This window comes from Plasmodium sp. gorilla clade G2 (genome assembly GCF_900097015.1).
Source record: "Plasmodium sp. gorilla clade G2 genome assembly, contig: PADLG01_00_55, whole genome shotgun sequence".
In the NCBI taxonomy this organism is placed as follows: Eukaryota; Apicomplexa; class Aconoidasida; order Haemosporida; family Plasmodiidae; genus Plasmodium; species Plasmodium adleri (nom. inval.).
Window position 1 is genome coordinate 31712 of NW_021628906.1, and position 17993 is coordinate 49704.

The 17993-nt window shown below is 17.6% G+C and overlaps 5 protein-coding genes across 5 annotated transcripts; 1 reads left to right on the forward strand and 4 right to left on the reverse strand.

Moving 5' to 3' along the window:
* Positions 1-1598, reverse strand: PADL01_0033500 (rifin PIR protein, putative; the record flags this gene model as incomplete). The annotated part of the gene is made up of 3 exons (XM_028680571.1): positions 1-1008; positions 1144-1323; positions 1596-1598. 3 exons carry the CDS (start codon positions 1596-1598, stop codon positions 1-3), a joined length of 1191 nt encoding a protein of 396 aa, XP_028541349.1.
* Positions 1599-3612: 2014 nt separating this feature from the next.
* PADL01_0033600 (acyl-CoA synthetase, putative) lies at positions 3613-5876 on the reverse strand (the record flags this gene model as incomplete). Its single annotated transcript, XM_028680572.1, has 2 exons — positions 3613-5602; positions 5788-5876. The coding sequence occupies 2 exons, from the start codon at positions 5874-5876 to the stop codon at positions 3613-3615; spliced, it is 2079 nt and encodes a 692-aa protein (XP_028541350.1).
* Positions 5877-9752: 3876 nt separating this feature from the next.
* On the forward strand, positions 9753-10671 carry PADL01_0033700 (Plasmodium exported protein (hyp13), unknown function; the record flags this gene model as incomplete). The annotated part of the gene is made up of 2 exons (XM_028680573.1): positions 9753-9821; positions 9970-10671. The coding sequence occupies 2 exons, from the start codon at positions 9753-9755 to the stop codon at positions 10669-10671; spliced, it is 771 nt and encodes a 256-aa protein (XP_028541351.1).
* A 1727-nt stretch (positions 10672-12398) lies between these two features.
* On the reverse strand, positions 12399-14307 carry PADL01_0033800 (serine/threonine protein kinase, FIKK family; the record flags this gene model as incomplete). Its single annotated transcript, XM_028680574.1, has 2 exons — positions 12399-13964; positions 14110-14307. The coding sequence occupies 2 exons, from the start codon at positions 14305-14307 to the stop codon at positions 12399-12401; spliced, it is 1764 nt and encodes a 587-aa protein (XP_028541352.1).
* Positions 14308-15896: 1589 nt separating this feature from the next.
* On the reverse strand, positions 15897-17377 carry PADL01_0033900 (alpha/beta hydrolase, putative; the record flags this gene model as incomplete). Its single annotated transcript, XM_028680575.1, has 2 exons — positions 15897-17105; positions 17282-17377. The coding sequence occupies 2 exons, from the start codon at positions 17375-17377 to the stop codon at positions 15897-15899; spliced, it is 1305 nt and encodes a 434-aa protein (XP_028541353.1).
* Between the last annotated feature and the right edge of the window lie 616 nt (positions 17378-17993).

Here is a 17993-nt window from a genome sequence, read left to right on the forward strand (position 1 = left end):
TTATTCCTTTAATATTTTTATATATTTCATTCTTTTCTCCACTTTTAAGTTTCTATAATATTTTAAAATGTAATAAAGTATTAATAAAATAGATGTTATAGTATATATAGCAACGAAGGAATCATAAAGGACTGTCATATAATATGGACCATCAGCTCCATGTACATGAGCTCCTTGACCGTGAGCTGTATGTGAAGATCCACCTGAACATTGAGTCACTTGTGAATTTCCTCCTTCAGTATCACCACTTTTGAAAAAAAGAGCAGCGGAGACAGGGGCTACGATATGCTCAAAAAATTCCCATAAAGCGTAAATAAAAATTGATGAAACACTACTACTTTTAAAATTATTACCATTGGATGTAAAATCATCCCCCATATATCTTTGAATGAACGCATTAGAAGAACTCATAATAGAACTAAATAATTGAGCCATATCAATGGAAACTTTTCCATCCTTATTAACAAGAGACGTAAATTTATTAGTACATATATAACCAACTTTAGTAAGAGCATGTTTCATATTTTTTATATTACAATCAATTTTTGCTTCCTTAGATGAAAAACGTATCCATTCATACATATCAATATTAGGTAAAATGTTCCATTCAGATAAGATATGACCTAATGTTATCTTGGATTTTTTACCTTTTTTTTCTTTAGTTCCTAAATTTTTTTCATTTATACCTTTATCTAAATCGTCCATATCAGTAAATTTTTCTAATGCTGATAATTGTTTTGTTAGTTGTTTTTGTATTTTGTCTTTTAATATGATTTCTTTTATATCATTATCGTATTGTTCTTTATATTTTTTTTCATTTTCTTTTTTTAGTTCTTCATATTCTTTCCATCGTATTGCTATTCGTTCATTATATTTTTCTATTACTTCTTTCATCTCAGGATCATTATCATAATTAGCTGTATATTTGTCATATTCGCATAATGCTCTAGATATTTTTTCAATGGTTATTATATGGGGTGACATGTAACCGTTGCTTTTAAATTGCCTCTAAATGAAAAAAAATAATAATAATAAATATAATGTTATATATATTCTAATAAATATGTATTTATTAATATTACCTATATATATATACACACATATATATGTATATTATTATAATAATATTTATAAACTACGTACGCATGATAATAATAATAATAATGGTGACAATAACAATAATAATAATAATTTATTCAATAAAAATAAATTTAATAACATTTTAAAGTTCTGAGCTTCATTTTCATTTATATGTAATACTTCAGCAGTCAAATATTTATAAGAAAATAAAATTATTATATGATATTTTATTTTTCGCCATCTCTATATAAAAATATATATAAATATATAAACACAATGTTATAATATTAATCCTAAATGTTATTTTTATATTTTAAAGGAATAATATTTTCATGATATTAATATATATTTTTATTTAATTTGTTTATTTATTGAAATAGTAATACCCCTATCTTACAACAGAATTGAAGAACAAGAATGAAAAAAAAAAAAATAAATAAAATAAAATAATTAATTAATTAATTAAAAATAATAATAATAATAAAATATAATATATTTTCTTAAGTTATATATACCATAAAATTGTAACATAATACAATCATTATTAATTTTTACATATACAATATATATATAATATATAATATATTAAGAGCTTTCTATTTTCTTTATATTATCCAATATAAAAATGTGTATTAAAATAGTTTCCAAAGGATCCTAGAATATATATTAAAACATTTTCCTACATCTTTAAAAAATATATATTTATAACATATATTATCTAATCAGTGCACCAATAAATAAATAACAATTAGCCTTATACATAGTAATATTAAATATTAAAAAGATATTATATGCTTTTTAATAACAATTAATAAAAATAATTTTTTTTATTAATTCTTACAATTATATTAATTTTGACGTTAATTTAATTTGTTATTTTTAAGTAAATTTTTTATTCTTCCTTTTTTTTTTTTTTTTTTCGGATTTAATTCATGTTCATAATAATGATTCTTTATTATAAATTTCTCTCTAATTTATCTATAATATTACGGCTACATATATAAATATTCAATATAATGATTTGAAACATGTTCCTATAATTATTATTTATTCATTATATTATATAATTATTAAACAAAAATGAAAAAACCAAAACAGAGTATCTATACATGTAATAATATATTATAATATAATGAATAATAATTTATATTACAAAAATATATTATTTTAATAAATAATAGGTTGTGTATTATAATTTATATATATTAAAATATAAAATATTTAATATATAAAAATATACCATAACCTAATTGAAGATTTATCTGATATTATAATGAGAATACAATAATCTTTTTTTATAATTATAATATAGTATATTTAGAATTATATTATTTGTAAACAAAATATATGTTGATTATTTGTATAATAATAATAATAATATTTATAATTTAATATTAAATGTACCTAATAATTATAAAGTGAACAGAAATATGTGCATAGATTTATATATTCCCACTAATATTATATATATATATATATATATATATATATAAGAATGTATGTATGTATGTATGTATATATTATATATTAAAATACACTATATTATGTCATGTAATATATGGTCTAGGTTCAGGAAACCTTTTATATATAACCTTCCTTGCATCAAAATAACATATCTATTGATATTATGAATTAAAAATTGTATAAATAGAGCCAAAATATAATTTCCTATTTTGTGATAGATACTGTCGAATAATTATATATATATTTATAATATGTTTTCCACATTAAATAATTTGTTCTTATCTTAATAATAAATATGTACACATAGTTATTATATTACAGAATATAATTCATTTACTGAATTGCACATATTATTATTATTGGAAAATACTTGCGTTAATAATATTTTTTTAAACTTTTTCATACTAATATATTATATAAATATCATATATTATCAATATATATATATATATATATGTTATAATCATAAGAATTAAAAACAAATATCAAGAGAAAAAAACAAAAACACCAAATAAAAATACACATATTATATAATACTATAATAAATATATATCAAATTACAAAATATAATAAATATTTATATTTTTCATACAAACAAATATATTTTTAATATATATATATAAATATTTTATTATTTTATTACATTTAATACATAAATCTTTTTATTTTATATAATTAGAAAATCTATTATATATAAGGAATAAAGGGAAATAAAATAATAATATAAAAAAAATTATTTATAAATTTCGTCGAAGAAGTTATCATTTTCTGTCCACTTTTAAAAAATATATTATCAATATATATATATATATATATATTATATTTATTTTCATTTGTGTAATAAAATAAAAAAATAAATAAATATATTATAACATTTTTACTTTAACTTATTTCAATATTATTTATTTATTTATTTATTTATTTGTAATTGTCGTGTTCCATTTATAGTTTTTAACTTAACATTTTTATTTTCAACCTCTTTTTTATTTTTGCCTAGACCGTTTTGATATTGTTTTGAAATTGAATCATCGGTTAACTTTTTTGAATCTTTTTCTTCTTTTTTTTTGGTCATTCTTTTTTTTTTTCTTCTTTATTTTTATCAGTATTGACACTAATACCTGTACTTCCTTTTAATTTATTTTTATATAAATTTTTCACTTCATTAATGAAAAAAGCATAATCTTTAAACACATGAAACCGTTTCACTTTATAAGTTGGAGTAAGGTAATTATTCGTGTCCCATGTTTTTGAAGTTAAATATATGTTATTAATAATATTATATCTATTTAAATTTGTTTCCTTATAAACTTCCATCATTTTTTCCTTAACATAATCAACAAAAATATTATTATTTATATTATCATCTGTTAATTTATCTGAATAATTTTTTTCATTAACTCCAGTTTTATCTAACATATTATCATCTTTTAAACATTTGAAAAATAAACTTTTATCTACAGATATAATTGCTAAAGGACCATCCATAGAATCATCACCATATACAACACAAAAATTTACAAAGATTATTTCTGAATAAAGATTATTTAACATATCCGTTTCGATATATTCACCTTGAGATAATTTAACTAATCCTTTAGATCTATCTAAAAATAATAAAGATCCATTTTTATTAATTTGAACCACATCTCCTGTTATAAAATAGCCATCTTTAGTAAAAGCCTTTTTTGTATGTTCCTTTTCTAAAAAATATCCTTTAAATATAGAATCACTCTTAACTAATAATTCTCCTTTTGGCAATGTATCTGTTGCTTTATATGTTTCCCATGACCTTACTTTATATTTTGTATTAGCAGCAATAGGTCCTCCTATGCATTCAAAATTTGTGTCTTTTTCGTGATTTCCAAAAATACCACCTCCGCTTTCGGTTAATCCATAACCTTGACAATAATTGATATTTAACAATGCACATAATTCCTGGGCAACATCTGCCGATAATTTCCCACCACAATTTAATATAATTTGTAAGTTGGGGTTAACTTTCTCTTTTATTTTTCTTGATACATGAAAAATACTTTCAAGAAAATTAACAAACCATCCATTTTTATTATGTTTACGTAATGACACAATAGTATTTATAATGGATCTTTTAAAAGGAGATAAATTATTAATTTCTGTAATAATATTAGTATACATTCTACTAAAAACCTTAGGTACTCCTCCCATTATAAAATCTTTTGAATTATATATATCTTTGGAAAAATAACTTAAATCCTTACTCCATATATTTAATGTTCCACCAAATAATATGATGCTATACGCAAATGTTCTTTCAAGTACATGTGATATAGGTAAATAAGATAAATGATATTGAAAACTATATGTTTCTCTTACACTGTGATTATATAAGGAATATATTTGATTATATAAATTTTTATTGCTCAACATTACACCCTTAGGCTTTCCAGATGTTCCTGATGTATACACAATAGAAGTAACAAACTCAGGATCCTCATTTATAATATTAAAATTTGTAGTTTCTTTCTTTGTCATATCATCAACTAATATTAGTTTCTTTCCACAATTATTAAATTTTCCTTTTAAAGTATTAATTTTTGCTAATTTTTCCTTATCATATTGTATAGGACCTAAATTTACATCTCCCACCGTTTTGGATAATTCACTTCCTTTTTTATTATTTATATTATTTAAATTCTCTTTATTTTTTAAATTAGATTTTTTTTTTCCCTTTTCATTATTAGAATTTATCATACTTTGTTTAGCTACCGTATCTAAAATTATAAGATTTTTCAAATGTGGCAATTCATTTATACGTCTCAATAAACCTTCAACTAATTCTAAATCCAAACATAGCCATTCTAATTGTGTTTCATTTAATATATCCACAATTACATCTGTACTAAATTTTGAATGCATCACTAATGTAGTAACACCACTAAGCATAGCTCCCAAATCACTAATTAACCAATTTATAGAATTACTACCATATAAACCTAATAACTTAAATTTTCCATCATTCATTTCTTCGTTATATGCTTTTTCTGGAATATTAAATTCCTCATTTTTATTCAAACAATTACTAAAAGATAATATTTTTTTAAAAAAATTTCATACGTCATATAATTCTGAGGTTCACCACATTCATGTTCTATTAAGGCTATCTTATTATTATTTAAGTTATGTTTTTCAAAAAACATTCTCACTATATGTTTATATACATATTTTGAATTTTTCCTTTTATAATCCTTCATGCAATATACACACGATTCATTTGCATTAGCTGCCTTTTCATATATTTCAGAGTATCCTTCATATTGACTCGTAAATTGACTAATATTTGGTTTTATATGCATTATAAAAAAAACAAAAATATATATATATATTAAAAATTATACTCATTTAAAAATAATAACCTGATTCATATTAATGGTAGAAATTTTTATATATATTGTATTATCAATCAAAAATATTCTTATATCACAAATATATTGTTACTATTATATATAAAATATTAATGTACCAGCAACTCGATATAATATGATTTATCATATGGAATATATTCCCAAAATGTATAACATTAAAAAAATATCTTAAAGATTCCTGTAGAAATTTTTATATTCCTTTAATTTATTTTACAACTTAATATATTACATCAAATATGCATATTTATATATTGTGGTTATATAAAACTATATCTATAATAAGGTATTTATAAAAAGCAAAATATTAATACATTAATTAAAAAATTAAAATATTATATATATATATATATATATATATTTTGATTTATATTTTATTCCTACAAAATATATTTATTTTTATACTACATATATATACAAAACGCAACCACACTTTTATTATGAATTAAAATATTATTATTTATAAGATTATACAGATATATTCTTAAATAATTCTATAAATAGAATTATTTTAATTAATTTGTTTATTTTTAAAAAATAAAATACATATTATATATGAATAATTTTTCAAAATTTCTTCTTAATATATTATATATTAATATTTAAATATGTTAATAATTTTTATTATTTATAATAACTAAATATGAATTATGTTATATATAAATATTTATTTTATATATATATATATATATACAAAATTAAAGAAAAAAATAATTTTCTTAATATAAAATTAAATTTCTTATATTTTTTTTCTTTATTATAAATTAAATATATTATACGATAAAAATTTTTAAAGTTCTTTTTTGTTTTATTCATATAGAGTAAGTCTATATATAGACTATTAACATATAAACAAAATAATAAAAAAAAAAAAAAACATGCTCATATAAAAAACATATATATAATATAGTTTATGAGTATGCAATTTTATATATACATAATAAATTATATGAATGTATTTTAGAATATTTTAATATATTTTAAAAAATTTTGAGAGTAATTCATTTATATAAGGAATATAAATATAAAATTATTCACAAAAAAAAAAAAAAAAAAAAAAAAAATTATTATCATACAAGGTTATTAAAATAAAAATTAGTTGTCTATATATTAATATAGAATTCAAAATATTTCATATGTAATATAATTATAACATACATAATTACATAATATATATAATTTCTGTAAATAGTTTTAAATATATATATATTTTTTATCATTATTAGATTTAATTTTAAATTATTATCAAATGCATTTTATTTATATGAAAATTTATGATTTAATTATTCCATAATATAATATAATATAAAAAAAAAATTAGTTGTTCCATAAAATTTTATACTCATATTTAATTAATTTCTTTGGTTCATATATATAATAGGAATTTCATTCTTTAGAAAAAAAAAAAAAAAAAAAAAAAAAAAAACACGTACATATATTATATCTCAATAAATATAAAAACATTATTCTTAATTTTGAAAATATTCCAAATAAAGTACTATTCTATACATAAAATATTACTAATGTTTACAACCATTTTCATAAATATTAAGAATGAAATGAACATAGAAATATATATATAAAATAATATTATTTTCTATTTTATTTAACACATTGTAATGTTAATATTTGTAAAAAAAAAAAAAAAAAAGAAAACAATAAATATTCAAATAATATTTTTATTTATATAACCTTCAAAAGGTTTTATAAAGTATTTAATAAGTTTGTGTATTTTATTATAGAAATAAAATGTAACGCTATGGTTGCACATATATATATATACATATTAATAAATTTATTTTATGTATATTTTTATTCAAAAATTATTATATAAAAAGATAATATATATTAAAGTATTAAGAAATATATATACATAATATTTATTCATTTAATCATTTAAATAATTCTCTTTTAATAAAATGACAATTTCTTATATAAACATATTTTGTAATTTTAAGATTTATTAATAATAATAACATAAATATGCGTTTCTTTTTCTTTTTATTTATTTCGTTTTAATCATATTTAGTTTTTGAAAAAATGATCTTTTAAAAAATCCAACATATAAATATTAATTTATATTATTTTTATTTTCAATATATTAAAAAGAAACATTAAATATAGTATGAGTAATTATTATTAAAGGGGAAAAAAAAAACATTACTCTTTTCCCAAATTATTTAAAACATAAATATCCTTCAAAAACGTAAAAACGTATAACAACATAACTAAAATGTATATCAATAAACAAAATATAAAAAGGATATTTACACATATTTGCATAATAATTACAATATATATCTAAAAACGTAAAGATACTTTATTATATATATCTATGTATATTTTTTTTATTTATAATAGATGTATTATATATATATATATATATATATATATATTAAAATATAAAGTATAAAATTATAATCACAAAATAAATATAAAAAAATATAGTTTTTTTTATTTGGAAAAAAATAAAAATCATAAATATTTAATAATATTCAAATACCATTTAATGCAAAGAAATGTATTTAATATATATTTTTTAAGGTGAAATAAGTCCATATAATAATTAATAATTTATATAAAATATATATATATATATATATATATATATTTTCTTTTAAAAAAATGTACGCATATTGCCTAATATATATATTGTCGCATATTATTCGTTAAATATAAATGTACATCAATAAACCCTATTATTTAATAATTCGTGAACATAGAAAATTAATGATCATATATATTTTTTTCAATACATAAATTTAATATAACCTCAAAAACGAATAAAAAAAAAAACAACAAAAAAAAAAAAAAAAAAAAAAACATATACCTATACGTAAGACATATAAATAAAAATTTTAAAATAACATTAATTTTTAAGACAGATATTCTTTATTATTTTACAATTAAAAAAGTAAACCATGAATAAATAAAAATTTTTGATACCTTTTTTTTTTTTTTCCTTATGTGTTAAAAGTAGTACACTAAAAATATAATAAATTATTAATTAGTTATATAATGATATAAATATAATTTATCATTTACGATATTAAAAAAAGATCATTATAATTAAAAATAACAAATAAAAAATAAATTATTATATATATATATAATATAATATAACATATTTATAATAACATATAGAAACATCTCCATTTAAATACGAATTTTTTTAATTCGCATTTTATAAAAATATATGCAAATAAAATTTTATTTTAAATAATTCTTTTAATACACATGAAAAAGCATACATATTTATAAATATATTTTTTCATTTTTTTATCAAACTTTAGAGAAAAAATATATATATATATATATATATATATATATATATATGTATTTCTCAATATTTTAATATTTTCCATAACAAAAACACAGTATTTTGTATAATATAGAAACTTATGTTTTTATAAATAATTTAAATTTATATGAAAGTCGTTAATATTTTTTCTTTCTTCTTTTCTTTTAAAATAAAATAAATTAATATATTCTTAATATATATTTTTATAATTCTATACATAATTATTGGACGAACAAAAAATTATTATAAATATTTATATGTAATAATAATATACAAAATAAAACGTATCATGTTCTTATATATATATATATATATATATATATATATGTATATAATCCAAAAATTATGTAATTCAATATAATTATAAAAATTATAATAATAATATTTAAAAATACAAGACATAGTATTTGTAGTAAAAAATAAATTTTTTTAAATGAACTTGTTATATTACTACACAAAAATACAAAGAAAAATTCTAAAAACATATGTTCCTTAAATCAAAGATCAAAATGTCTTCTTCACCAAAGAAAATACGTTTAAATATTATAAAATATATATTTCTATTATTACTCCACCAAGTAATGGATTTCACACATACGTAAAATTGTATATATAAACATATATATATATATATATATATATATATATATATATTACTCCTTGTAATATAATCAAATACATATATATTAATTTATTTATTTATTATTATCTTCTTTTAATTTTTAGGAAAACCTACACAAATTAAATATAAAGTATAATTCCCAGATTATAGGCACCAATGTAAGAAAAAATAGATCTCTAGTAAAATATGAAAAATTAACATCCCAAAATGACAAAATGTATGATACAAAATTACCAAAATTAAACAAAAAAATAAATAAACATAAGGATGATTTCTTATTATTTAATGAAATTTTAGATGATGAATTAAAACTATATGACATAGAAATAAACAAATTCAAAGGAAGAAATAAAGCTTATACTTATGAAAATCATTATAATAATGATGAAATGGAATCAAATTATAAAAAAAAATTCATTCATGACAAATATATATTTTATAAAAATATTATTCCATTTCTTAAAAAAAATAAAATATTTTGCAAACGTTGTATGAAAAAAGTCAGCAGATCTCTAAATATGTTCAAGACAAATTTTGCATTTATATTCAGTGAAGCCAATTCACCAATGTCTTTAAGAGACTCCATAATTGTTGGATCATGTACATCTTTACTTGCATTTCTTTGTGCAATAATTGTTTGTGGAATTGCAATTGGAATTTGCTATCTACTTAGATTTATTGCTTTACATATCACTACATTAAATCCGGCAACAATACCAATATTTATAATTCTTATATTTGCGATTTTTGTAGTTGTGTATCTTGTAAAATCAAAGAAAAAAGAAAACGAATTGATGGACAGATAATAGAAAAAGGAATTAATACAATAATAGGAAATAGAAAAATATGAAAATAAAAAAATAAAAATATAGGAATATAAAAAAATATTTAATAGATATAATATAATAATTTATTTTTTTGTATATGTATATAACAATTATGAATTATACATATTAAATGTTTATATTTTAAATAATTTATAAAGTATATACATATTATATCATGTATTAAATTGTTTTTGTAATACACTCATCATTATTTATTACTTATTTATAATATTTTAAAAATATTATGTTTGTTCATTTAATAATCATATGTTATAGACACTATTCAACAAAGAAAAATATATATATATATATATATTAAACGTTTGTTATATTATATATGACTAATGCAAATTCTTAAAAAAAATTAATAAAAAATTTTTAATATAATAACTATATAAACCAAATATAATATCTCAAAACATTTTTATTCTAAAATTATATAAAACTAATAAACGCAATAATTTATAAAAAAACAAATCACTTAATTAAATATATTTAATGAGAATGTAAATATCAATATATTTTTTAAACAACTTGTATAACTATACATTACAAAATACTATATATATATATATAGACAGATGAATCAAAAAGATAAATCAATATCCAATATACTTTCTAAATATAAATAAACACACAGGGTTTTAAGTTTTGTTTTTTTTCCTATACTTTAAAAATTGTCTTATTCCTCTTTAAATATTACATGTTTTATCAAATTTCCTATTTGAATTCCATATTTTCCTATTTACTATTCTAAGCAATATTTAAATAATGTGTTAAGTTAATTATTATATTTAACTGATCTCAATATTATATATTATTCATTTGTTGTATATTTAATATAAATTAATCAGTTTAATTGTCTTCACTTAATTCACATATTTATTTATTCTTTATGATGTTGTAATATATTATATACTTTTATGTAAACATAATATTTATTATATATTTTACAAATTTGTAGTAGACATAGGTTTTAAATGTTTAATCATAATAAGAAATTCTTTTTTAATATATATATTGATAACACCCAAATTACAATTATACAACATATTATTAAACAAATTATATGTACACTAATAATATAAATGTGTATATTAAACTTTGATGTTAATAAATATATTCTTAATTTATGATAAATTTTATAAATATAACATATTTTAATTTACACATCTACGATTATATTATTTAATATCTTACTAATGAAACAATAAATTAATTTCACTATTCTTTTTTTTGAGAAATATAGTATACGTATTAAGTATAATTTGAAATAGGAAGTCAAACAAGAATTATAATTATTATTATTAATTTGTATTATATATATATATAATATATACTTTTATTTTTAAAATAAAAGAAATTTAATACAAATACTCCAAAATAATATATGTTTTTACATTTGTAAAAAATATGTATTCAAAAAAAAAAAAAAAAAAAAAAAAAAAAAAAATTAAAATAAAATAAAATAAATTTTTACTAATAATATTTTTTCGAATATTATCATAATAATATATTTAATTTTTATTTTATATGTTTTATTTCTTACACGTAAACCAAGGATGCTTGCATAGATCCTTTAAATCTAAATTTCTTCTGTGTTCCATGTGTAATAATTTCTATGAAAATAACAAAAAAAAAAAAAAAAAAATACATATATATATATATATATATATATATATTTTATATTTATTTATATTTATTCATCATGTTATTGTTACCTTGAGGATAAATTTAAAGTCATCTGGCCATTTTTTAGTCTTCTCTAACATATTAAAATTCATATCAGCTTGTGAAAGCTCATAAAAGACATGATCTTGTTCAGGATCAGAACGGGACCATAAATATCCATTATTCCATACCCAAATGAAAAACACCCCAAGCATATATTTATCAGCATTAGAAACATCATAATAAAAATCTTTCCTTTTTTCTTGATCTGTAATATAGTTTAAATTTTTGATAGGATCTTTGATTTTCATTTTTTTATATCTCCTAAGTAAATTCCAACATTCAGGTGGCATATATTCAATTTTACCAATACTAGGTTCACATGATTCAAATGAATATAAACCTTCTAAATGTTTAAGATGTCTTAATTTAAAACTATAAAGAGGTGTACTTTTAGCAAAATCACAAAAAAGCATTTGATATTTATCTGATATTAATATATTTTCAGGTGATAAATCAAGATGTGAAAATCCTGCATCATGTAATTTTACTAATAAATTTAAACTTTCATGTAAAATTTTTTTTTTCTTATTTTTATTTAAAAATGTATTAAATCCTTCTGTTTCTCTTAAAATAAAATCGAAAATATCTTCACCGTAATATTCAGATATCATAACAATATTACCATTTGTATTTCCATTTAATTTTTCAGATAAAAAATCATTAAATATATTCAAATCATAAAAATTATCATTATCTAATATACTTCCACTAGAAGTCTTATTTTCTTCTTCATATAATAATTTATAAAATTTAGGTGCTATATTTGGATGATATTCATTTAAGAAAGCTAATGCCATAGCTTCCATTACGGCATTTTCTCCAGCTAATAAATATTCCCCATCATATTCAGTCATTAAATTATATTGTTTAACCCATATGGAAATTGGTATTTTCTTAATAAAAAATTTCATTGTTTTACTTTTTAATCCATACCTAGCACTAATTGAAGCTTTAAACATTTTATGAAGTTTTTTATCAATTTTATTATTATTAGGTGGTAAAATAGGAATCAAATCCCAATTCTTATATTTTACACCACCTATACTAAAATTTTCTGAATTATCTAACATTTTAAGTAAAGAACTCTTACCTAAGTGCCAATTGAAAATAGGTTTTGAATTATTTCTTTCTTTCAAAATCTTTGGATATTTAACTATTTTATCATCATCACAATCATCAGAAGTATCATAATCATTCACTTCAATTTTTTCATTTTTCAATAATTTTATATTATACATTAAATTATCTTTACTCCAATATTCTGAATTTATATCATCTCCTATAGATGAATTATGTTTGTTCTTACTCCATTTGTCCTTAATACTAAATTTAGAAAATAAAAATCTCTCATCTTCTTGCTCATCTTCAAACTTTTTATGTTGTTCTTTTTTCCTTAAAAGAATTTTTCTGAATATACGGCTCAACATATTTTCTTCTGAATAATCTTTTACATAATCGTGCTCAGATAAAAATCTACAATATGCTTCTTCTTTTATTTCGTATGTTGAGATGCTTGTATAATAAAATGTACCTGAAAACTACAAAAGGAATATTAAACATAAATATAAATATATATAAATATAAATAAATACAAATAAATATATATGTATATTTATTCATCTATTTATTTTTAAATTTTCAGGTGTCTTTTTTTTTTTTTTTTTTTTTTTTTCCATATCCTACTATTAATATAAAATATAATATTCCTAAAAAAGGTACAGAACATCTATGAGTTAAAAATTCAAATAAAAAATATTTTATTTCTTTATTACTAACGACATAATTAATATAATTATATGTGTACTCTTTAATATATTTACTTCTATATATTAAATTTTTTTTTGGTGTAAAATTTAAATCATATAGAATAAAATTAAACATATTTAACAAAGAAAAAAAAATATATCAAAAAAATATTACTAATTCTTTTTTATTTCATATTTTATATTATTTTTTTTTTTTAAAGATATTTTATTTAAACAAATATATAACGTATGTGTATATATTATACATTTTTTTTTTTTACAAAATACAAATATTACAATTTTAGAAACAAATATGTTGAATACAAATAATTAAATATTTTATATATATTCTTATTATATTCATATTAAAAACATCAAAATGCTTTGTTACAAATTTATATATATCATATATAATATAAATATATCATTCTCTAAATGAATTACAATTATTTATTTATAATTATATCTAACATGTCATAAAATATTTAAAAAAGATATTTATGTATTAGGCAAATTTTACAAATCAATAGAATTCAAATAAAAAATAACAATATTATATTAATAATTTATAGGTTTCACATAATATATATATATATTTATTTATATTTATATATTTTTTCTTTTAAACATATAATAACATTTTAAGAATAGTACGAAATGTATGTATAAAAAGACATTTTATATTAAAAATATATATATATATGAAAGACATAATAAGTAAATCTATTTAATTTCATTCCTTTTTATTTTTTTTCAACTATTTTATAATATATTCAAAAGAAAAAAATATAAAATAATAAAAGAAAAAAAAAATATATCTCTATATATATATATAATAAAAAAGTAAAATTTTAATATTATAATATTATGAAAAATAAATTATAGATTTAATCTATAATTATATATAATAAACCTATTTTATAAATAAAATAAAAATATAAATAATTTGTATTATTTTTTCCTTATTTTTTTTTCCTATAACGTATTTTCATTTTTGTTTTAATAATAAATATATAAATTTTATTTTAAATTTTTAAAAAAATTAATTCAATTAATTTTTTATAAGGTTTATATCAATATATTATTTTATAATACATATATTATTATAAATATTTTTTTTTTCATTTTTTTTTCTTTTGTATTTTTCTTTTTAACCTACATGCAGAATATAAGTCTTCTAATGTTCACTACCATTTTTTCCTTAGAGAAAACAAGAATAAATCAAACATATATATATATATATATATATATATATATATATATATATATATGTATATATATTTATATTAAAAAAAAAAAAAAAAAAAAAAGGTATATTTTTATTAATTTATTTTAATTCCATATTAAAAATAATTTAAAAAATTAACATTATTATTATAATAATTTTGTTTTTTTATAAAAATAGAACAAGAAAAAAAAAAACAAAAGGAAAAAATTAATTATATATAAGTATATATCAATTTAATAATTAATTAGGTGAATATACCAATTATATATAAAATAATTACAATAATTACAAAACAAAATTAAAATTAAAAATAAAAATAAAAATAAATAAATTAAAAAATTACAATTACTAAAAATATAAGTAACAACGGAAAAAAAAAAAAAAAAAAAATTTTATAATGATAATAAATAAATAAATATATTTATATATATATATATATGAGGGTATATATTAAATAATGTTATATCTTATTTTTTATTTTTTTTCCCCTTTGTATTTTATGTTGTAGATCCATGTTTGTCAACAGGGAAATAAATATCATCTGATTTTAAATCCACATCATTTGGAAGAGTGGAAAAGATTGCAACACATAATGTAATATCTGAAGTTCTAGAAGGTACTATATAATGATTTTCGCCTTTGAAAACAATCATATATGAATTAGTAAAATAGGTATTTAAATTTTTGTAAACATCAGCATCATAAAGATCATCTTTTTCTCCACAAAATATTAAAGTCGGTATATTTTTTTTACCTATTTCAATAAAAATATCATGGGAACTCCACATAGGCATATTATTTAAACAACCATACATACAATCACTTAAATTTTTTTTGGCAAAAGCATTCCACATTAATCTATCATAAACTATTTCAAAATTATTTCGTGGTATACAATGTTTCATACAACATTTTGGAAAACAAAATGGCGACATAACACAAAAACAAGAATTAATCATACCCAATAATCCACTTTTTATTTTTAATGATAAAGGTTTCCTTCCTAACATACCAACAGGTGATAAAAAAACCATTTTTTTAACTTGATTAATATATTTCTTTGCAAAGGCAGCAGCTATTAAACAACCCATTGAACCACCAATCAAATAAAATTCTTTATTTTGCAAATTTAAATAACTTACTAATTCTTCTATTTGCGTCAAAAAAAAATTTAAGTCATATACATTACTACTATATTTTGGACATTCAGATAACCCATGCCCATACAAATCATATTTAAGTATTTGATAATTATTTTCAAGCAGATATTCGTCCATTTTTGAAAAACAATCTTTATCTCCACCAAGCCCATGAAAATAAATTACTAATGGATTTTCTCTATTTCCAATAAGTTCATAATTTGTTTTTCCATATGTTCCAACAAAAATCTTTCCATATGTATAAGGACATTCAATATTTCTATCCTTTAAATATTTTGGTCTTTCATACTTAATATAATATTCTTCGTTATACTCTTCGTTATATTCTTCATCTCTATATATCTTATCACCACATTCATATGCATCTTGACGATTTTTCTTTATATCAATTTCTTCATTTTTTTCAATTTGTCCGTTATCTTGTTTTAACTTTTTTTTCACAGAATTATCTAATCTCTTATTTATTTCAGTTTCACTTAAATATCTTAATTTAATTGTCTCTATATGTCGTGTTGAATCAACAACTTTTCTAATTGAATATAAATTCTATAATAATACACATAAAAAAAAAAAAAAAAATATATATATATTTCACATAATTAATGTATTAATTATAGAGTTAGGAATGTGCATTTAATGTATAAATAAGTATACTAATATAATTATATCTAAATAAATATATATATATATATATATATATATGTGTGTTTGCATCAACTTACTTGTAATGTCACATATAACACTCCTACAATACAAACCAAAAAAAATGTTAAAAAAAAAAAATGACAATTATTTGTTTTCTTTATTCCTTTTTTCATTTCTTTATTACAATTTTTAATTACCACACAGTCGTGTGTCAAATAATTAATGCCATAAATATTGTTCAAAAGAAAACATAATTTTTTAAAAAATATTTACATTTATCCTTTCAGCAAATGCTGTAATAAATAAACGTTTAATTTATCACTTAATATATAGTCCCTCTTTATAAATATTTATATTAGGGGTCAAAACACATAATTAAAGTAACATTTTACAACATAATATATATATATATATATATATATATATAATAATTTATTTATATATACATATGAAAATCATATTGTATAAAATCAACAAGTTTTTAAAATATAATTAAAACTTATTTAATATACATATGTAACAATTTATTTATGAAAACATAGCAATATAATATTGTAGATAATCCTCAAGTTTTAAAAATATATTTAAAGCTTATAATATATATATATTTATTTATTTAATAAATTAAAATGTACACACTAAAATATATATAACTCCTTTAATTTTAATATAATATACATTTGTTTATATATAGAATATTTATATTAAATAATTTTTATACATATATATAATATATTATAATTTTATTTTAAAATTAATTATAATAAAACATAAACAATAACCTTCAAA